Here is a 22738-nt window from a genome sequence, read left to right as displayed (position 1 = left end):
AAAACTCTTTGTTCTGGCCCGATTCAGCATCATGAGATTATGCTAAAATTTAGAGCAATCTTGTGAGAAACTACCATGATCTCTTAGCGAACCTTTTCCTCATTACCAGTGGATTTTTGCAAAAGGTCTTATTTATTTTTAGACAACCATTCGAGTTAAAGGTTCGTTTAAGACCTTTTTAATTGTTCATCTAGGTTAAATATATAGTTTGTGTTGAAAGTGATGTACAGCAGCAGAAGACACCACTGTTGTTGATTTTAACTGTCTTGAATACTAAAATCCGAATCAAACATCGAGATGCCAACATTTCCACGAATAATGCTTGGGAAACTCCATTTCTTGTTCCATTCAAATAACGAAATGACATATGACAACTAAAATGTAAACAAGCAAGAAATTGGATTGTAAATAAGCTCTGCCTTTTTCTCGGCCATTTTAATAATTTAAATCCCTATCTCGCGTAACAACCAAAATATAAACAAACCGGAAAATGGATTATAAATAATCTGTAAAAAATCAAATCGAGCGGAAGGATTTCCTGGCAAACAGCAACAACATAACGCTCTTTTGCAATCCGATGAAGCGACATCTGGTTAAAAAATTCGTAACCTTATCATACCATGCATATTTTACAATTTATTTTTTCACTAAATTCATAAGCTACACTCTTGATAATTGAAAGTTCCTAGCTTGTTTTACATACACGCAGAGTACACGTACAACACATCTCTTATAGGTTATGTCCTCTGTTATATTCTTTGTATTGATTAGTTCGTTTTTAAGGCAACAAAAATCGCTTCTTTCCTTTTCTCTTGTAGCATCACTTTCCCCTCTCTTTGCAATTGTTTATTTGCTTCTATGTGTATAAACGTTTGGCTCGTTCCCGAATCAACTAAAAGTACAAATACGCTTCAAGTGCAACTGGGTACCCTCGATTGCATCCAAATGAAACAGATGCCCGGAGACGTTTCTTTTGCAAATTCTAATCCAATAACCTTCCAATAAAACTAACGAAAACAAAATCCTCAAAACAAGCCAAATCTCTGCTTTGAAAAAAAAAACCGTGTGCCAACGATAGCCAACTGGGAAATGGAATATGAAACCTCCTCTACTAGTGCGTGTGCTTGTGTGTAGATAGAACCCTTCTTTGATCACTAGCATTTTGGTTACTAACCGCGTCGGATTTTCTAATTAGTTACTAAAAATATACACATCTCCATCCCTTGCTTTGCAATTCGTATATAAATTCCCTGCTTGGAGAAAACTATGAAAGATCAAACTAGGGCATCTAGAGCAAAACCGAACAGGAGGGCAGCCGTTCCGAAGCGCGCCGGATGAGTTATCAGTTGCGGAACATAGTTAGCCAAATATTTTAGCATTGTGTTTTCCCGAACAATAATTTTCCGAAGATCATTTCCACAAAGTACGCCATTTCATTGGATTGGGTCATAAATTCACCGGACAAAATCGAAATGTCCCGTTAATTCTCTGAAGCCATTTGTTTTAGCAATATGATTAAGATTCTTCGGGCAGGATATGCAATAATCTAAGCTGACACCGATCGAATACGGATTTCGAAGGGTCGTTTCACCGAAAAGTATAACGGTATCCAAAATGTGTATCAACTGAATTCGCTAAGATCCATTTCCATTGTAAACAACACTGATCTCAAAAGGAAATTAATGTCAGACGAATCCATGCCAATACAATTTGCTTCGTGCACTCATTCGATGAAACGGTCTAGTTTAAGCAATAGCATATTTCAACACGTTGCCCTGAGTAACTTTCTAACGAATTAGCATTTTCTCGAATACATAAGCTATTCCACCGAAGATTTTTCCAGCTCACAAGCGGTTTGTTCAACTTTAAATCAGTCAATATTTTGGTTGCGTTTCGCCAAACGCCGGATGGCTACTTCTTTATAACTAAGCGCCTTCGCTGGATGAGAGTAACGAAACATCTTCCGAGGATCGGGACGACTCTTGGTTTAATGTTATTCGACGTCCACTAAGACAATTTTAAAGGTGGATCGTGATAAATGGGTCGATTCTAAACATCCACTCAAGGGTTTATGGCAGTAAATTGGGGCGATCTGCGGGATGAATGGATCAAAACCCGGAATGAGTGTGACGAGAATTTACCAATTTCTAGAGCAAATCGTGGGACGACTACTTACTCATTGAAGGCATAAACAAAAACGGCTTTTGTGGAAACGATCATTACAGGAAGGACGAAAACGGTTGTATTTATTCATCTTTTCTTCTGGGACATTTTCTACTAGGCGGTCCTTGAGAATTCCATTAACAAACTAAAGAACAAATAACAAACTGAAAAAAGAGTCGCACAGTAGATAATATTCACTTGTCTGTATGTCTAACCATTAAATTACAGTTTAGTCTAGGTTTTAAGGAATTAATAAGATAATTATCATAGGGAAATAGCAGGAATAAGAAAGCTGGACAAAGACTAAATAGGTTTCGCTTTTCTCCATTTTTTTTTTCGTTTCTGTTTGGACATATAAACAATAAAAGACTAGGTTGTGGTTTTTCATTCTCTTTTACATAGAATTTTGGAAAACAGTGCCGCGTAAGAATAGGTGCATTTAGAGGCTAAAAGATGAGGGCGAATTAGAACAATTTAAACAGAACCTAACGACCGACGATGGGTTTGAGCGTAGTATTACAATAGATAAGTAAAGTGAAGTACTGCAAATCATCCCACTCGGTAATTGAGCAAACTGAATGAAAAATTGGCGCACGGAGCACAAAGTAAACCTGAATCGCACGCTTATTTATATTACTGCAAAATATACAGAAAACCTGTAAAGAACTACCGTAACCGGGGATCGGTACTTTAACACCTCGTTGTAACAACAGAAAGCAAGGAAATTAGTCGAATTAAATTAACAAGTCTGGTGAGGTGAAAAATTCGTCCCTATCGAACACATTCCGATCGTGCCTTGCAAAAACTCATCCATTCCGTTTCTAGCAGCTACCACATACTAAAAATTGTCATTTTCAAATGAAATTTCCCCACGCGTACCGAACGTTTGCAGGAATCGTCTAATACTTGCGCGGAACCGTCAGTCACTCGATTCCAACGCCGCAAACGCACCGCGGGGTTCGTCGTTCCCCGTGAGATCTAAACCTGCAGTCGAAAAAGCACTATGACACATTCCCCTCTCCCCCACCCCCTATCCTGACAACCAAATCAACTCCGCTTTACGGAAAATCCCTCCGCTTCATGCCAACTTATCCTTCGCTTCGTCTCACTTTACTTAACATAACACAAAATCAACAAAGAAAAATAATTAACCAACTTGACTTGTAGTATCAATCCCCCGGAAATCCCTCTTTCCCTCTCTTATACTCATCGCCCCATACTCCTACCCCATCGGCTAGCGGCCTTGTCTCTCAACTCCCAACACTGTGGATCCACAGTATGCTACAAACCTCGCACGAACAAAACAGTAAACAACGCGGCGGGCTCTTTCCAGGTTTTTGGGATGCACTTCTTTTCTCTGCGCGCACGCTTAGATCCATATTAAGCGTCATCATTTGGGACTCCGAGGTCCCTGCTGGTGCTGCGGTTGGACATAATCCTTCAATTGGTGCGGTCGGGCCGTCCTACCTCCACCGTTGTTGGGAGCTTTCAAGCTATTACTGCTGGCGCTGCTGCTGGTGGTGGTCGTGGTGGTGGCGGAAGTGGCGGAGGTGGTGTTGTTGTTATTGGCTTCTCCTCGATGACCGGCACCTCCGGAGGTTGCTGTGGTTACGTTTCCATTGCCAGCAGCTCCAGTGGTGGTGCTGGTGGTGATGGTGGTTGTGGTAGTGGTGGCGTTGGTAGTTTGTGACGAGATTGCATTGCTACCGCCGCCTCCACCTGCAGCACCTGTCGAGGAGCGGAAATCTTTGGCGTTCTGGCGAGAGTTGGCAGAGTTGCTGGCGTTGCTGCCACTGCTGTAGCGAGTATCTGCGGAGGGGGAAGAGAGGAGTGCTTGTTATTCGACGTTGGGAATCGTTTATGGTGAACTACTTTAGGTAAGTATGTATGTGGTATGTTAAATTGCTGATGTGTTAAATGAGAACTACGGTTCAGTTTAGCAAACATGATGTCTCATCAGAATATTTGTCGACTGCTATAAATTCTTCGGGAAATCTCAGAGGATTCATGTAGTAGGGAGGAAGATTGTGGGCGTTCTTCTTGTGTCCGGCACATTACCACTGCGACCTTTGAGACGACCGCTGGAACGTTCCAGGAGACTTCTATCCAAGAGAAGCTCAAAAGACTTGCGTGAGAAGTTCAGAAGACTTTGCTGGGATATCTATTCAGACCAAAAATAAAAACAACATGGCAACGGTTGCATTCAATTCAAATTTAGAATCAAGAAGCATGGTTGTATTTTGAAAAAAAAATATAAACAATTTGTGCCTCTATCAAATCCACATGGGAAGGTAAATACATTCAGAAGTCATTTTTAGTAGAAACATTCCTCTTTTTTGTTCAAATGCGATCGAAAAAGAGAGGCTAAACTGTAAAGCACGAGCTGTGCTTATATGGTCGAAAGTTAGATCTAACCACTGTGGACAGAAATTCATGCAAATCCACACGAGAATTCCGAATAATAATAATTCTGAGGTAAGCTTCACGGGAATTCTTAGGAATATTCCAAAGGAATTTTAAGGAGAATTCAGATGATACATTTAAGCAAATTTACGCTGAGTTATTGAGAATACGAAGATAATAGAAGAGTTTTTTTCAAAAGTTTATTGGAAGTGTAGGCGGGGCTACAAAATGGTAAGTGACAATCTGGAAGGAGCGATATACCTAGCTCCGGTTCTCACAAGTTCCTACCTCACGCCTCCACGAGTCATATGATCACAAAAGACTGCCAGCTGAAACATGGACACAGCTGGTTGGCGTAGCCTGGGCAATGTTGTCAATCCGACAATAGCAGAGTGAGGAGGTGCGACGCGAACACTGGCGCGGTAACCATAGCACGGTGATAGAGGAAATGCTTCGCCAACCCGAGCGTCTGTTCACCATGGAGGTGCGGCTCAAACAGCGTCTGACTGGCATCCAGCGGCTGAATAAGAAATGCTCTTCCCCGGAAGCTACACCTAAGAATTTCAGCCCCATCACGGCGGATAGGAGACCTAAGGCCAATCACCTACTGTCTCTGAAACCTTCACAATTGTTACAGAAACCAACAGAGAAAGACATCGAACTGATTTAACGGCAACGACTTTTAGCGCAAAACAACGGACACGAATTGGATCATGGAATGTATTGACGTTAGCACAGCAGGATAAACTGACACAACTCGCCAACGAGGCGCGACGCATGAAGCTAGAAATCCTGGGACTGAGTGAAGGCCGTTGGCCAAACTTTGGAGAACACAAACTGCCGTCGGGACAGGTACTACTATACTCTAGTATTCGAGGTGAAAACGCTCCCCGCCATCGTGGAGTTGGTCTCCTACTTAGCGTCCAGGCAAGTGCTGCGCTCATCAAGTGGGAGCCTGTTAAGGAAGGATAATTGTTGCCAGATTTAGAACACGGGTTCGTAACCTTACTATAATCCAATGTTATGCGCCAACCGATGCTGCCGAGCTACAGGACAAGGAGAATTTTTACAGTCAACTGAATGCCGTCGTGGATAAGGTTCCAAAGGGTGACATCAATATCTACACTGGCGACTTCAATGCGAAGATCGGCTCCGACAACACGGACTAAGAGCGTGTCATGGGACGCCATGGTCCCGGCGAAATGAGCGAGAACGGTGAGCTGTTTGCAGAATTTTGTGGCAATAACGACATGGTGATCGGGGGCTCGCTCTTCCCCCATCGGCCAGTGCACAAAGTCACGTGGGTTTCCCGTGATGGACACACCGAAAATCAGATCGACCACATCTGCATCAGCCGAAAATGGAGACGGAGCCTTCTTGATGTCCGGAATAAACGCAGCGCCGACATCGCGTCTGACCATCACCTTCTAATCGGCGAAATCCGCCTACGCATGGCGCGGATCCAGCGACGGAAGGAGAGACTCGGGCGGCGGTTCAACACACGCCGACTTGAAGATCCAGAGGTCTTTTGGTGAAGAACTTGAGACTCGAGCTGCGTACGTTCCAGAAGGTGGCAGCGTAGAAGAACAATGGACGGCCATCAAGAATGCCTTTATAGAAACAAGCGAGAATAACTTGGGTGAGCTACGCACCCAGAGGAAAGAGTGGATCACAGATGAAACCTGGCGGAAGATTGAGGAGCGTAGAGAAGTAAAAGCCGCGATAGAGCGGGCGAGAACCAGAGGAGCCAAGAACGAAGCCCGTCAACGGTAGTCGGCTCTAGAGAAGGAAGTCAAGCGCTCTTGCAGACGGGACAAGCGAGCGTGGGTGAACTCCCTGGCCGACGAAGGGGATAAAGCCGCAAACACTAGCGATATACGCCTCCTCTACGATATCTCTCGACGCCTGAGTGGAGCAAGGATGAACCCGAGGATGCCAGTGAAGGACACGACTGGACAATTGCTTACCGACCCCACTGACCAGCTGAAACGCTGGTTTGAGCACTTCGAACAACTTCTTCAAGTTTCGACGGCCAACGAACCATCAACATCTCGGCATGATCCGCCTAGGGTGCGGCGCATCACTCGCGTCAATTCCGAGGCCCCATCACTGCAGGAGATTGAAGCAGCTATCCGAAGCAGCTATCCGAAGCATGAAATCCAACTAGGCTCCAGGGGTCGATCGCATATCAGCGGAGATGCTCAAAGCTGACCCCATGCTATCCGCACAAAAGTTGCATCAACTATTCTGTAGTATCTGGGACACCGCGACTTTTCCGGCCGACATCTTAGTGAAGGTCCCAAAGAAGGGGGATCTGACTGTGTGCGACAATTGGCGAGGCATCATGTTACTGTGTATTGTTCTCAAAGTTCTGTGCAAAGTTATCCTGAATCGGATACAGGAGAAGATCGACGCGACTCTCCGACGGCAGCAGACAGGATTCCGTGCCAGAAGATCTTGTGTGGACCATATTGTCACGCTCCGCATCATCCTGGAGCAGGTCAATGAATTCCAAGAGTCCCTTTATTTGGTATTCATTGACTACGAAAAAGCTTTCGACCGTCTCAATCACGAGAATCTGTGGGGCGCCCTGAGACGCAACGGAGTCCAGGATAAAATCGTCAACCTCATCGAAGCGCAGTATGAGGCTTTCACGGGCAGAGTTCTGCATAACGGGAGCCTTGTCCGACCCTATCCGGGTAGTCGCTGGTGTGAGACAAAGATGTATACTATCACCGCTACTGTTTCTCATCGTAATCGACGAGATCATGGTAGGTGCAATTGACCGTGTACCGAACCGTGGGCTGCTTTGGCAGCCTATCACCATGGTGCATCTCAACGACTTCGATTTGGCTGATGATGTTGCTCTACTAGCACAACGGCGCTCTGATATGCAGAGTAAGCTCAATGACCTAGCCGAACGCTCCTCTGCGGCGGGTCTCACCATCAACGTCAACAAGACCAAATCGTTGGATATCAACACGGGCAACCCTTCCAACTTTACGGTAGCGGGGCAAGCAGTGGAGAAGGTCAAAAGTTTCCAATATCTTGGCAGCCAAATAGCGTCGGACGGCGGGACCAAGAGCGACATAGGTGCACGAATCAAGAAGGCTAGGGCTGCTTTTGCGAGTTTACGAAACGTATGGAGATCCAACCAGATAAGTCAACGCACCAAAATCCGAATTTTCAACTCGAACGTGAAATCTGTGGTGTTATACGCCAGCGAGACGTGATGTGTATCAGCGGAGAACGCTCAAAAGCTGCAGGTCTTCATCAACCGATGCCTGCGGTATATAATTTGTGCCTGGTGGCTTCACAACTGGATCTCGAATGCCGAGCTCCATCGTCGATGTCATCAGAAGCTGATAGCAACAGAAATTCGAGAGCGAAAGTGGAGCCAGGTCAAGGCAAAAGCGAGCAGCCGCCCAGGATGGAAGTCTTTCACGTTGGCCCTTTGCACCGCTGGTGATGCACAGGACCCTTAAGTAAGTAAGTAAGTAGGCGAATTTTAGATTTAATTCGGAGGAATCTTGAAAGTAGCTCTGAAGATATCTTAGGATGTAGGGTAGAGAACTACTTCGGTCTAATCGCCTATTTTGGGCCTATCGAGCAGAAAACATCAAATAAGTCCATGATTTCAGAGTTAACAAGTCAATTATGGGTTTGGTACGATACTTTAGTTAATAAGCTACCGAACAAAGTCAATGAGAACGCGTGATATGAAAGTTTTCACCCATAATTCACCAAAGAAGCACTCCGACCGAATCAATTTTTATCTTCATAGGCCGAAGTGAATTCATTGGAGTTTCAATGTGTTAGACCGAGTTTGGGGTCAAGAAGCAGTGTTAGACTTTTAACAATATCTCAACGATTGGTTTCTCTTTATCAAATCTTACGGTACGTACAGAAAGGTAAATAAATTTGGAAGCCATCAGTATTCTTAACGCGGCCTACAAAGTGCTTTCCCTGATAAACTTTCGCCGTTTATCGCCGCTAGCAAGTAGATTTGTGGGAAGTTATCAAGCCGGTTTTGTGGACGGGCGATCGACAACGGACCAAATCTTTACGTTGCGGCAGATCCTCCAAAAGTGTCGTGAATATCGAAGTCCCTACGCACCACCTATTCATCGATTTCAAGGCCGCTTATGATACTATTGCCCGTGAAGAGCTATGGAAGATTATGGACGAGAACGGTTTTCCCGGGAAGCTGACCAGACTGATCAGGACTACGATGGATGGTGTACAGTGCTGCGTGAAGATATCGGGTCCGTTATCGGACTCGTTTGAAACTTGCAAAGGACTTCGACAAGGCGATGGTCTTTCCTGCCTCCTGTTCAACATTGCGCTAGAAGGTGTTAAGAAATGTGCGGGCTTTAACATGCGGGGCACAATCTTCAATAAGTCCAGCCAGTTCATCTGCTTCGCTGACGACGTGGACATTGTCGGAAGAACGTTTCAGGCCGTGGTGGAGCAGTACACCACGCTGAAACGTGAAGCAGAGAAGGTTGGATTAAAGGTGAATACGTCGAAGACAAAGTATCTGCTAGCTGGAGGAACCGAGCGAGATAGGACTCGCATAGGCAGAAGCGTGACAATCGACGGGGATGAGTTCGAGGTGGTGGATGAATTTGTGTACCTCGGATCATTGTTGACGTCGGATAACAACTGCAGCAGAGAAATTCGTCGGCGTATTATTGCCGGAAATCGTGCTTACTACGGACACCACAAGACCCTGAGGTCGGGTAAACTTCACCTCCGCACTAAATGTACCATGTGCAAGACGCTGATAAGACCGGTAGTTCTCTACGGGCACGAGACGTTGACGATGCTCGAGGAGGTCCTGCAAGCACTGGGTGTTTTCAAACGACGAGTGCTTAGGACCATCTTTGGCGGGGTATGTGAGAACGGTGTATGGAGGCGAAGGATGAACCACGAGCTGGCGCAACTCTATGGTGAACCCTGTATCCAGAACGTTGCAAAAGCTGGACGGGTACGATGGGTGGGACAAGTTTTAAGAATGCCGGACAACAATCTCGTAAAAATGGTGTTTGCCTCGAATCCGGCCGGTACAAGACGAAGAGGAGCACAGCGCGCAAGGTGGTTAGACCAAGTGGAGCAGGATCTTGGAAGTGTGGGACGGTCAAGAAATTGGAGACAAGCAGCCACGGACCGAGTGAATTGGCGTAACATTGTGATGCAGATGCAATCCTGAGGGATGTCGGACCAGGATAAGTAAGTAAGTTGGTGCTAAACTGCGCTAGATTAAGAAAGACTAAGTGCGGGTTGTGCTTAATAGGCCGGAAAAGGGGTAGTTAACCCTATCTATTAAAATTTCTGAGAATGTTCCAAAGACATCCTATGAAAAGTTATCTTTTAGAAATCTTTATATTATCTTGTTAATTCGAACATGAAAAAAAATTCAATATTCCGAACACAGAACTTTAAGTTCTAGGGTTGCAAAAAAAAATCATAGATAAATGAAATGAGAATTTCATCAATTTGGAGAAAATTTTAAGGGAATACCGGAGAGATTCATTTTGGGATGACCATAAGAAAGTCCCAAGTCCTTGAGAAAGTTCCAAATATATCCTGAGACAAGCTCTAGAGAATTATGTTAGTTAATTCAGACATTAGCAATTTTTCAAGATCCCGTACATAGAAATTCAAGATCCAGGATTGGGAAAAAGTTTCAAGACTTTGCTTGAGAACAACTTTCAAGATTCCGGCCTGAGAAAACTGTTCACGATTGTAAGATGTGTGAGATCTCAAATTTGGATGTAAAAAATAACAATATCCTAGACATGGAGACATTTTCTAGATTCTGTGGTATGAAAAAATGGACATCGGGCGTCGACATTTTTTTGAAATATTCTCGTGGTTTTCTCGGTTCAGCAACGCAACTCAAATATACTTGAAAGGGAATAAACTTTTCATAAGTTGCTTAACATTCATATTCAAATTTCTTCTGCTTCTTTAGGTTCCTTGCAGTTTTGTTAGTTGCGTTAAATTTTCTTAAACTTCTCTCACTGAATACCACTATATTTCTATCGGTTATGATGCTCTGGTAAGTTTCCTAAACTACTCTGTAGTTCATTGACATTATCTAAAGTTTTCCAAAACTTTTTTTTTATATGTTTCGGGAACCCCTCCTGAACCTCGGTTCGCGAGATGTTCTTGAATTTCTCTAAATGGCCCATGAATGTTCAAAATTATCCCTACATTTCCTTAGATGTTCCCCAAACTTATCTAGATGTTTTCTTAATTTCTCTAGGTGATCTGTGGACATCTCAAAATATTCTCTGAACTCCTCTAGGTTTTCGTTTATCTCTCATAGCTGTTTTAGTTGTTCTCTGAACTCCTCTAGATGTTTCCTGAACATCTCTAGATATTCTCTTTAATTTCCTAGTTTTTTCTTCCAGAACTTCTCTACATGTTTCCCGAACTCCTTAAAACGCCTCAAGTTTTCTAGATGTTTCCTGCGTTTTATAAGTGTTTCACTAGTTTCTAGATGTCCCCCAAACTTGTCTAGCTAAACGTGTCTAGATGTTTCCTACTTCTCTAGATATTTGTTAAACTCCTCTACTACCGCTATACACATGATTGTCCAATGTTCGATGTAATCCTTATGGATCATAGGACAGTTATGCGTATAACGTTAGCTTAGATGTTCCCTATTTTTTTTCTACATCTGAACAATTTTCCACCGACAAACCGACATGAATGACCATAGCAAAAACAATAAAATTTCTATGCTACACTCAGGCAAAAATAGCATATGATTTTCATAAGATCCATCTTATGAAGCGAGTTTTTATTATTTTTTTGTGCTTTCATACGATTCTTATGTAATTCACACGATCTGAGCGAAATTTATACGACACAACATTATTTTCCATACGTTCCGCACATCCATTTCATAAGCGCTCTTATGAAATCCGTACTTCACATCAGTGTGAAAAATCGTAAGTGCTTCGTGAGAAAATGAAAAATGGCGACCGAAAGTAATTTGTTGTCAGACCTACCGATTACTGCTTCCGTTTTAAACACATTTAAAGGTGATTTATTGTTTAAAATAGTTAATAATCGATAATTCAAAATAATTTTTCACACAGATTGTGGAGTAGGAACGGTGCAACTGATAACATACAGCGAAAACCAATTCCAGGAAGCTTTATCCCAAGCCGATGTAAATTGGAATTTTGATCATATTTGGAAGCTAGTCAAAGGTTGGCGTGTACGTAACGTAAGTATTAGAATAAATAATGTATATTTGTCAACATTAATGAAGATTCGTCACTGCAGGGTCTGGAAAACGTAGAAATTGTTTACATTGACGATACGCCAGATCAAAAATCGCAGGAGGTAGAGAGTCTTCAAGCTTCTCCGTATCTAAACGCTCAAATAAAACAGCAATCCCCAGCTGCAGACCTCGTGTTAGGCTCAGCTGACAGTGTAATTGAACCATCATCGAAAGAGCAGCCCTTTCCAGAATTCGATAATTCAGATGAGTCATCGTATCGACCGGAAGTTGCTCAACAGAGTGCAGTTTTAATAAAACAGGAGAGTGAGTCGGGCAGTATTGATCGTGTAGCACAGCGAGAGCCCTCCCGAGAACCACTGTGTATTGAGGGGCCTAGTGTTGCATTAACAAGTGTAAGATATACAGCAGTTTGTTTCTGTTTTTTTCACACATTGACACCGTTTATTCTCTCCTTACCGTCTTACAGAATTGCACTCCAACACCACCTGAAAAGCAGGATTTTAAATGTTTTCATCCTAAACTGTTGTCTCTCGAAAAATCCAGGACAGAATCAGCAAATGTAAACAAGATTACAAATAGTTTACTTCATGTATTGAAACTTTATTCTCTTCTACCAGAATTGCAACACGACACCACAGCAAGTTCGTAAATCTTGCGTTCCGGAATCGTTGTCTCTCGAAGAATTTTGTGAAGAACCATCAAGGGTAAGAAAAATAAATGACGTCTTCTCGCTTTTATCAGGAGGGGGATGTGACTATCAAATACGAACAATCTTCGTCTACCTTGTATAACTGGTTTTAAACGTAAACAAGCCATAAGAAACCTACATGATTTGTTTTCGTTTTTAACCAAATTCATACTAGAATGATCAGCAGGCTGATTTGACTGCACGTCCCCCCCCCAGGCTTCTATTAACAGTGCTGTTTACTCTTCTTACAGAACTACGCTGCACCACTTACAGTGAATATATTAAGAACGTTGTTGCTACAGACTGCAACAGGCGAATATCTTTTGGAAAACGCTGAAAGGTTCGATCTTTCTGATAACAGTAAGAAACTCGTCGTAGATGTGATTGCCCGATACCACTTAAACCAAAAAAGAAAGGCTTCTTTCGACGTGCTCGAGGAGTATGCGAATGTGATTACTAAAGTTTTCAGAAAAGAACGAAAGGTAATATTTTGTGGTAATATCACTGTGATTGAGATTGTTATTTGTTTATTTACTTCAGGAACCATATTTTGCTCGAAGAGTCAAAGGGAATCCCGGCGGTAGACTATTTAGCAGGATTAATTATCTAAAACAATCTGACCGACGTAGGCAAAAGGAAGAAGCTCAACACCGACTTAAGTGTGAAGGTACAAGTGCAAACAAAGCAGTACCTGACGAGGCGTATCATGCTCTATCATGGTTAGAGATAAATGATACTCCCTGGATCACTGTTATAAACCAATGGGAAATATCTTTCGCTGCCAGACAGCCAGTTCAGCAGCATCCGCATCCTGCAAAGACGATAAACAAATTTCCACACCTGAAAGCTGAGCACGGGTATCAATTGGTAAGTGTGAGATGACTGTTTTTCTTTTAATTTTTTAGCCCAATCAATTTTATTTTAGATTGATGTTGATTACCGTTTGCTCCGCCTTGGTACTATAGACGGCGTGAACGATGTTGCCCGTAAGTGGGAAACATTGATTGACCCTCTTTGCAACTACATTTTGAAGAACGCTAAGGATCCGTCTACGAAAAGGCTTATCAAGGCAATTACAAACAATGATTTGACCATTGGTAATTGATATTTATTGTTAAAAGCATGCCAGCAGTTTTAAAACATGTAATATTGTTTTACAGACGCCCGAATTCCAGCAATACTTATTGTGCTCAACACCGTTCTAATTCCAGTGAAGGCTGCATCGGGATTTAAGCCAACAATCGCTACAGCGCAAGCAGACACGGTGTTGTTTACCAACAACATAGATGAAGCTCGGGAAAAATATAACCAGATAATCGTGGATTTCGAGGAAGTAGGAACGCCTGTTCCTCCAAAGTTCGTTGTCCTTGCGGAAAACTTTTCGTCGCCGAACAACGGATGCCTGGTTATTTACAAAAATCTTGAATACAAGTTAACCAACATATCAAGAGGAGTTGATGTATTCCTCAAGCTAACAACTGTGCTGAGAATACCTGTTTCCAAAATTTCAAAACTGGTCTGGATTTTCATCGGTCACCATCTTTACGGTATCTACAGCAAAAATACATATAGGAACATTGAAAAGCTACACGAATTTTTGAACAATGCTCATTAACTGTCCCATAAAAGATTGCAGGGAGCAGTTTTCAACTGCTGTTAGCTTAGTAAGTCATATTTCCGATTATCACAAGACTCCATCCAGTTTCGATCTGAAGTGCACATTTCCTGTATGTCCCCAAATTTTTAGTACTTTTAATAATTTTAAGAAGCATATGTTGAATCACCGTTTCAATGAAAAATCCAATGAGTCAGAACAAGAAAAGAAAAGTTATAGCAATGAGAATGTAATACCAAACAAGTTGCAGAAGTTAGAATATCAAATAAGCAACGAATATCCAGAGCGAGGTCCAGAGACATTTGATACATGCAACATGCAACAAACATTGGCATTGGAATTCACTTTAAGTTTGCATAAGAAAAATAATTTCAGTAGAAATGACGTGCAGGAAGTTCAACAAGCCACCGAAAAATTTTGTGTAGGAATATTAAGCAACATCGAAGCTCTAAACCTAAAAAATAACGATCAGGACTTACAATACCGGTTTGAAACATTATTAAAAACTAGCAAAACTGCATTCGAACAAATTAACACAGAGCATAAGTTTCTCAACCATTTGAAAGACATTGGAATTTTCGAACCACCTGTAATTTATACCCTGGAAAATGATAAACCAACAGTTGACAATGATATTGTTGCCAAAGGATGTAGAAAAAGTTGTCTAGTACTAAACCCAATACAGTTCCAATTAAAAAAGTTCTTTGAAACAGGAAACAATTTGAGGAAGGTCTTAGATAGGATTGAAAGGCTTGAAAACTCTGAAAGTATTAATAATTTTGTCAATGGCAGGGTGTGGAAAGATATAAAAAACAAATACAAGTCAGATGAATCTACCAGATACATTATCCCTTTATGGATATACGCGGACGAATTTGAGGTTAATGATGCCCAAGGATCACACAATAAAGTGGACTCAGTGTGCGGAATTTATTTCCACTGTCCTTGTCTTCCAGACAGGGGTTGAAACAGTTGACGTTTTTTACTACACTCGCTTCGTTGTCGTGCGCGACAGTCTGGTTTTATTCCTACACTCATGCTCTACCGTCGTCTCTCTCACACAACACAACCGGTAGAATTCGGGGGAAAAGAAAATTATCAAATAACTATCATATGACATGAGTAATTACGTTCTAATTCCTCAATTTGGTGTAAATTAAACCATTTCTGATCAGAAATGTTATTCCTAGGATATCATTGCTTGCTATTTTCAGAATTCACACAAGCACAACATCAGCAGCTCTTATTATGAGAAAAACTAAAATACATACATTCGTGACGGTCTTCGGCGACAGTGTCATATGACAGAGCCTGTCGTATGACATTTGAGTTTGGTACTGTACTATGATAGCTTGTTTTCCAAGTGTCGGAGGCAAAAGCAGTCGATTATCACAGAAAATGTGTCGACTACCGTGACCGCTTATAAGACTGCTTCCAGACAATATGATATCTAAGCTGAGTAATATATTAGTAGCAGGAACTGTAAGGAAGGTTGTTATTCAACAAGCAGGTGTCGAAGCCTTGGTCAAAGAGTTAGTCGTACCGTTCCAGAAATTAGAAGAAGAAGGTCTTATAGTTCAGCTCGAAGGGGAAAATGTAAAAGTGAGATTTATTTTGAGTTTGTTTCAAGGTGACAACCTAGGGGTTCATTCCCTTTTGTCACTATCGAAAGGATTTAATGCTACCTTTTACTGCCGTTTTTGTCGAAGACACAAAAAACAACTTCAAACGGATTGTGCTGTATGCACAACTGATCTTCGAACCATAGAGAATTATAATGAAGATATATTAATAGAAGATCATTCACTAACAGGCTTAGCAGGACCATCAATATTCAACCAGCTTCCTTCATTCCACGTCATTCAAAACCCAAGTGTTGATGCCATGCATGACATTTTCAGCAATGGTGTTTGTAAATATGGACTCATAGAAGCTTTGAATTATTTTCTTTATGATAAGAAATTTCTAACTCTTGCTAATGTTAATACTCGTAAAAATATAGTTAGCCAAGTATCATTAGATGCCGGTCTTCGAAGAATGCCAGATCTTGATTACAGTTACGATAGCAAAACTAAAAATAAAACTATTAAAATGCGGATGAGTGCTGATGAGATGAGGGCCTTCTGCCATAATTTTACTTTTATTGTTGGACCTTATGTACCATCTGACGATCTCGTTTGGGAGTATTGTAAGAGTTTGTTGAGAATGGTTGATCAAATTCTCTCCAAAAAATTTACTCTGCAAGATGTAGAAAATCTAGAAAAAATGATTAGTAAGCATCATTCATTGTATCAAACACTATTTAAAGCGTCTCTCAAGCCAAAACATCACTTTCTATTACACTATCCTAAGGTTATTTTAGACTGTGGTCCTATTTCACGGATGATGTGCTTCAGAAATGAAGCGAAACATCAAGCTTTCAAAGAATATGCTCATATTATAACTTCTCGTACAAACGTAGCATACACATTATGCATGAAATCATGCTTACAATTTAGTTACGATATATATAATAACAGCTTCCAAGCAACACCTCCCCAAGGTAATTTCAAAAGAAGTAATATTTCCTCTAGGCCATATTATAAACTGGTAACAGATTTGCCTTTCGATAAACATGAATCCGTTGAGTTTACCTCAGTATTATCTTTTAATGGTTACCAATTTTCTTCAGGGCAGTTCGTAACTCAAAGTACTGAAGCTCAAACGAATTTATTTGAAATCAAAGAATTTATAAAACACCTAGAATATTTTCTAGCCATTGTTAGGCACTGGACTGTAGGATCATTCGATGAGCATTATCTTGCCACAGAAGCAATAGAAAGATTAAATGAACTGAGTGTTATAAATATTGAAACCATAGATGGGCCCCCTTTCAGAGTACACGAGATAAGTAATAAGTTCTTATATAGAAATAAATGTATTTTTAAATAGAATATGTTGGCTTTTATATGAACTTTAATAATAAATTAACATTTATTACACCGAGCCAGCAAAATGTATTGCAGGTTCGGTATTATGAATGTTAAACATGCTCCATAATACATACACGTAATTCCATTAGAGTGTCTTATGAAATCCATAAAATAGAGTACAGGTCCGCTCATAAGATTATCTTATGAAAAATTCAAGACCATAGTATGAAAAAGAACATCAACGCCACTGACGTCATTTCATAAGAACTTCTTATGAATTTCAAAGTTTTTTCTTTTGTCGAAATTTCATAAGCATATCTTATGGAGCTCATACGTTATATTTCCTCAGTGTATGTCAATAACTATGGTTTTGACAGTTCAGATCACTACACATTTAAATCGACCGTTTACGGTTTTCGGGCATAAGTCAGAATTAAGTATCATGTCGGTTTGTCGGCGCCTAAACTTCCCAAGATGTTTCTTGAACTTCTATTAATATTCCCTTAAGTTCGCTAAGTGTCCCCTGCACATGTCTAGATGCTACCTGTAGCTCTCTATTTTTAATTACTTTATTACTGTAATTCTCAAAATGTTCCCCTTGCTTGTCTAGATGTTGTTCCATGAAGTTCGCTAGATGTTTTCTGAACTTCTCAAGTCGATGTACATTTGGAGTTTTTTTTTTATAGAACTTCAGACAACTATGGAAAAGCAGGTAGCTAAGTTCAGACAGACATAGACCAGCTGACAACTTCAGACATGTTCAAAGATCAAAGAAAAGAACTTCAGAAAAGAAAAGTTTAGAAAAAGTCATCTTCCCTGTATATTTGGAACGATGATCAGTAACCGAGGTGTTTGCACTGTGTGGACCAATTGTACAATTTTAACCACACTAATGTTTTAGAGTCTTTTAATAAATTGTGTAATTTTACGAAAACGAAAACTACTCTTAAGGTGGTGTGTTTATGAATTGAATTTTAACCCCATCCTCATCCCAGAACAATAATCTATTCCAAAATACAAACATTTAACAACACGTACATCGGAAAAACTATCTGCCAATCGTCATGAAAGAACTCTTCCATCAGAGTGTGAGACAGACGCTTCCCTCGTCGGTTCATTCATTCAATTCATATGGAAAATCAATATTCAGTTCTATTTTTAGAAACCTTCACCACCCGAATGTAAAAGACAATAAGCTACATCCATATGGTACGTACACAACCCGGTGACTGTGAGCTCCTCCAACCCTCAATCAAGGCTGACACCAAATTCAACCGATATTCGATTCATAAGGAGTGTTGACGATAGCAAAGGAGAACGCCCACTTACCTCTTTGTTCCCTAAAACCGTCGTTGCTGTGCTGCGATTGCGACGACGACGAGGTTGTTGACAGTCTTGAACTTGGCGGGGAATCTTTCTTTTTGCTGCTGATGCTGCTGCTACTACTAGCGCTAATGGGTCCATTGATGCTACTGCTGATACTACTGCTACCAGCCGCAATCTGCTGCGGTTGCTGCTGCTGATGGTTGTTGTTTTCCTTTTCCACTACTTTGACGCTGCTTTCCTGATGTTCCCTTTCCTTCATCTGTTGCTCCTTCAGATGCTGGGCGACCTGGGCATAGCTAAGGCGTGGCTGCTGCGGTTCGTGAACAACGGCCTGAACGCCACCTAGTGGCGGATGGTTCTGTAGGGAGAAAGGAGGCGGAGCGGAAGCAACTTGCGACGAACTAGCCGACGTAGAAGACGATGAAGCAACAGCAGCAGCAACGGAAGCTGCAGTCGGAGTGATAGGCGATTTGGGGTTCTTGTGACTGCCACCGCCACCCTGTTTGACGCTGGAACTATTCGCTTTGGTAGCCGATACCGGTACAGTCATTGTCGAAGCGGAAGTCACAGCCACGGAGTTAGATGCACTAGTAATAGAAGTAGCCGACGACGACGATGATGCTGACGAGTGGGGCTTGTTAGAGCCGGAAGAGCTGCTAGACGAGGCAACAATAACATATTCAGTCGAGGTCATCGTAGCAGCATTGGTTGTCGTCGGGCAGCTCACCGGATCGGTTGCCTTACGAAAGGTTGTCGTTGAGCCGGTTGCAGTCGTTGCCGGGCTCGTTGTCACCGTTGAATCCAAGCCATTCACTTGTAGTAGCAATGACTCGTCAGTCTTTGTAGATTTTTCCGCAGTGGTGCTTGCAGATGTACTAGTGGTTGTACATTTTATCACAGGAAGAGGATTATTAGTTACTTTGCTAGAGTTATTGTTGCTGCCGCTGCTGATGCTGCTGCTGTAGGCCGTAGAGGCAGACTCGTTGCTGCTGCCACTGTTGCCATGTAAGGAATCGTTCGGTGTTGCTGGTGTAGAAGGCTGTTGGTCACGTCCGGCGGCTGCGCTCACTTCTGAAGTGGCAGCTGCCGAAGCTGTGGCGTTTTTTTGACTAAGTTCACTGTTGTTGATGCTACTTTGGGATGGCTGCTGCTGTGGCGGTGGAAGGGACGTCGTATTTTTTGCTGCTGCTGCTGCTGCTTTCGATGAGGCATTCGTTGCGAGTGCGGCGGTACCTGTGGGTTGGGTGAACAGAACAAAAACACAGGAGATTTTACGTGATGAGTTTGAGCGTATTTCCAACGACGGATGTTCGTGGTATCTACGTGATTTATGTGGGCAGTGAGTGGAAGAAGAAAAGGGTTCTCAAGCACCTCAAAATCCTATTTTAGAGCTCTGTTCAGCAGGGACATTTCGTCTGAAGTTCTATTGCTCGGGTGTGCTTTCAGAAGAACTAGCATGATACGAATCGTAGCGCAGTCCGTACAGAAACCGAAGACACCAAAAATTACCATATACCAATTTTTGCTCACATACATACTCCATACACACACGCACACAAACACACTCGCATGTCACTGAACATGAACTTAAATAACAAAGATTTACAAACGAAACCCTACTGGATAGATACAAGAAGATGCCCGTAGTACAATCAAATCAACTCACCTTTAACAACATCGGCTAGTCGGCTTTCGCCCCAGACGGTCGCCACAGGGGGGTGAGGTGCGGGAACATCGGTTGCACCGACCCCGGCACCGAAGGGGGAAGAGTGATCACTAGAGGAACCATGGTTACCACCACCGGTGGAGCCGCCTGCGGTAGCGTTCGATTGGTTACCGCCGCCATGCGATTGATGGTGCTGTTGGTGATGATGGTGCTGATCGCGGGAGTGATGGTGCTTGTTGCGCCCACCACTGGCACCGCTGGAACTACTGGTGCTGTTGTCATCGTGACCGGGGAGGGGTGGAAATGCAGCTGGTTCAAGGTCGAATTGCGTCGATTGAGTGGTGCTGGCGGCATTCTGCTGCTGCTGCGCGTTGCTGCTGCTGGACGTTTGCTGCAAGTGCGACTGTTGCTGCTGCTGATGCTGCTGTTGGCTGTGATGGTGCGGATGTTGCTGCTGGTGAAACCCAGTAGTAACTGCACCTCGATGATGATGATGAGGATGGTAGCCCCCACCACCACCACCGCCACTGGGGTGATGATGATGATGACTACCACCGCCGCCAGCTTCGCCACCCATCGACGCAATCACGTTTCCCGACCCTGCTGAATTGAGAACCTGGTTATCCTGATTTGCGCCGCCGAGTGCTCCTCCACGAGCACCACGCCCGTGTGGAGGTCCTCCCGACGAAGGGATCAATTGATTGAGACTAGTTGAGTTCATAACCTTGACGTTTGAATTTGCACCGTTGTTCATACTACTGCTAAGACTATTACTATTACTATTGTAGCTCATGGTAGACCGGACGCCTCCTGCACTGCTGTACAGAGTACCACCACCGCCGCCGCTGTCCATGTCATCTTTTCTTCGTCGAGTATGACGTCGCGATTGATTCGATGCCCACGGAGCAGACGGCTGCTGTTGCTGCTGGCCGTCAAGATTCTTGTTCCGGCCACTGTTGTACGGCAAGCTGCTATAGCCACTACTATCGTCGTTCGACTGGTAATGGTCAGCACTGCTCCCGGTTTGGTTTACCGGTCGCATGCTTACGGCACCGGCAGAGTTGCCCGACTCGTCGCCCTGTTGCTGCTGCTGATGGTGATGATGAGACTGCGGATGATTGCTATAATGCTGTGGCTGCGGTTGATAATGCTGATAGTGTGGCACAATAGATGGGTCCTTGTGATAAGCTTTTCCACCGTGTCCCAGCAAAGAGGAGTTTTTGCCGCCGCCAGCTTGTGGCTGGTAGTGCGATTGTGGCTGCTGAGGCGGCTGCTGCTGTTGCTGGGATTGCTGCTGCTGTTGAACTGTCTGCTGTTGGTGGTAGTGTGGCTGTGGGTTCGATACTCGATGACTCGGTTGACTTTCGATGGCCCCGGAACCTGTAACGCTGTTTTGACCTGCTACATTGGTTCCTCCTCCGCCGCCACCCGTGTTGGCACCACCGGAACGATGCTCGCTACTACCCGTAGGTATCGATGGGTTGGGCTGTCGCTTGCCGCGGATATTGCCCCGGTGAGGTCCACCAATGCTACCCTGCATGCTGAATCGCCCGTTCTGCTGCTTTCCTCCGGTGGTGAACGGTACCTGAGGAGCCAGGCCATTGCTCGTCACGAACGTACTCAGGTCGTAGTAGTTTTGAGCCGGTGGTGGGGCAGCTGGCCAAGGTTGCATTAGACCGGGATAGAACTGCTGCTGGAATGGCTGCAAGAAAGAAAGGAGTATGGTTACTGACTAGGCAACTCATTTCTGAATATCAACGCGAAAATATAATGTATTTTCAAAAGCTGATACATGTAAAAGTTAGAGTTTTTTTGTTTTGTTCTGACCAATTATTGTTCCACGGATATTGTTGTTTTTAAATCAAGAAAATGAAAACATCACAAAATATTTTGATATATTAAGCCAAGTCGCTATATTTACAGTCTGGCGGAGCGAATTTCGGGAACCAATTGAGCTGTCAAACAACGGAACCAATCGAACATATCACGACCAGCAATATAAAAGCAGGTTTAGCGATTGAAATTCTGGCAACACTTTTCTCTACGCAAAACACCAACATAATTGGCTTGAGAAAAGTTTTCCCTATTGCAATTAATCAAAAAAAAAAATGCTTTCGGTTAGCAAGAAATGGACTATCTTAGTTTTGTTTACAAAATTTGAGTCCCTTTTCATTTGTTGCTCGTCAATATCTTGAATTGTTTCTCTTTTTTGTTTGATGGAATTTCTCTTCACCAGACTATAAATATAGCGACTATAGTCCTGCCCCTGTGGATAATAGCATGTGGGTTAACGTCGAAGTCAATATGTCAAGAAGACTGGCAACTCTTTCGTTTCCTCATATGACCGCTATCAGACAGGAACAATCGCGACATCTGCCCCTCAAAGGGAGCTGCACCCAACTAGAGAGGGGTGGATAGGTTTGTTTGTATGCTCATTTTTTCATACATTGCTTCCACCTTCGTTCAAATGCAGTGCTACTGTATTATCTGTCGCTTGGATTCTGGCAAAGGTGCTAGTCATTTTGATATGATGTCTTCGGTAAAATCCTAAAATCGATACAAATTGTTGTGCAAAGAGAAAATGGATGTAAGTTTGTTGAAGAATGAAACTCCAACAAAAACTCCGGCAAAATTCCATCTACCCTTTGATGTGACTTTTTTTCATTTTCTGAATAATTCTACGTACAGCGTTAATTAATTAAAA

General features: G+C 42.8%; 1 protein-coding gene across 10 annotated transcripts in view; it reads right to left on the bottom strand.

Moving 5' to 3' along the window:
- Positions 1-455: 455 nt before the first annotated feature.
- The window catches only part of Larp4B (La-related protein 4B), a 143504-nt gene continuing 121221 nt past the window's right edge, over positions 456-22738 (bottom strand). For 9 of the 10 annotated variants that reach the window (XM_065234558.1, XM_065234559.1, XM_065234560.1 and 6 more), the window contains 3 exons: positions 20035-21736; positions 18372-19601; positions 456-3972 (listed from right to left, as the gene is read on the bottom strand). In XM_065234558.1, coding sequence (XP_065090630.1) covers positions 3554-3972; positions 18372-19601; positions 20035-21736 — 3351 coding nt within the window. In that variant the 3' untranslated portion in view covers positions 456-3553. The remainder of the gene's footprint in view (positions 3973-18371; positions 19602-20034; positions 21737-22738) is intronic. The other variant, XM_065234568.1, reaches the window with a different exon arrangement.

This window comes from Ochlerotatus camptorhynchus, unplaced genomic scaffold (genome assembly GCF_037179485.1).
Source record: "Ochlerotatus camptorhynchus isolate MF236.1 unplaced genomic scaffold, CSIRO-AGI_Acam_v1.1 ptg000434l, whole genome shotgun sequence".
Lineage (NCBI taxonomy): Eukaryota > Metazoa > Arthropoda > Insecta > Diptera > Culicidae > Ochlerotatus > Ochlerotatus camptorhynchus.
The sequence above is the reverse complement of the archived record's forward strand: the minus strand, read 5'-3'. Positions and strand labels throughout refer to the sequence as shown.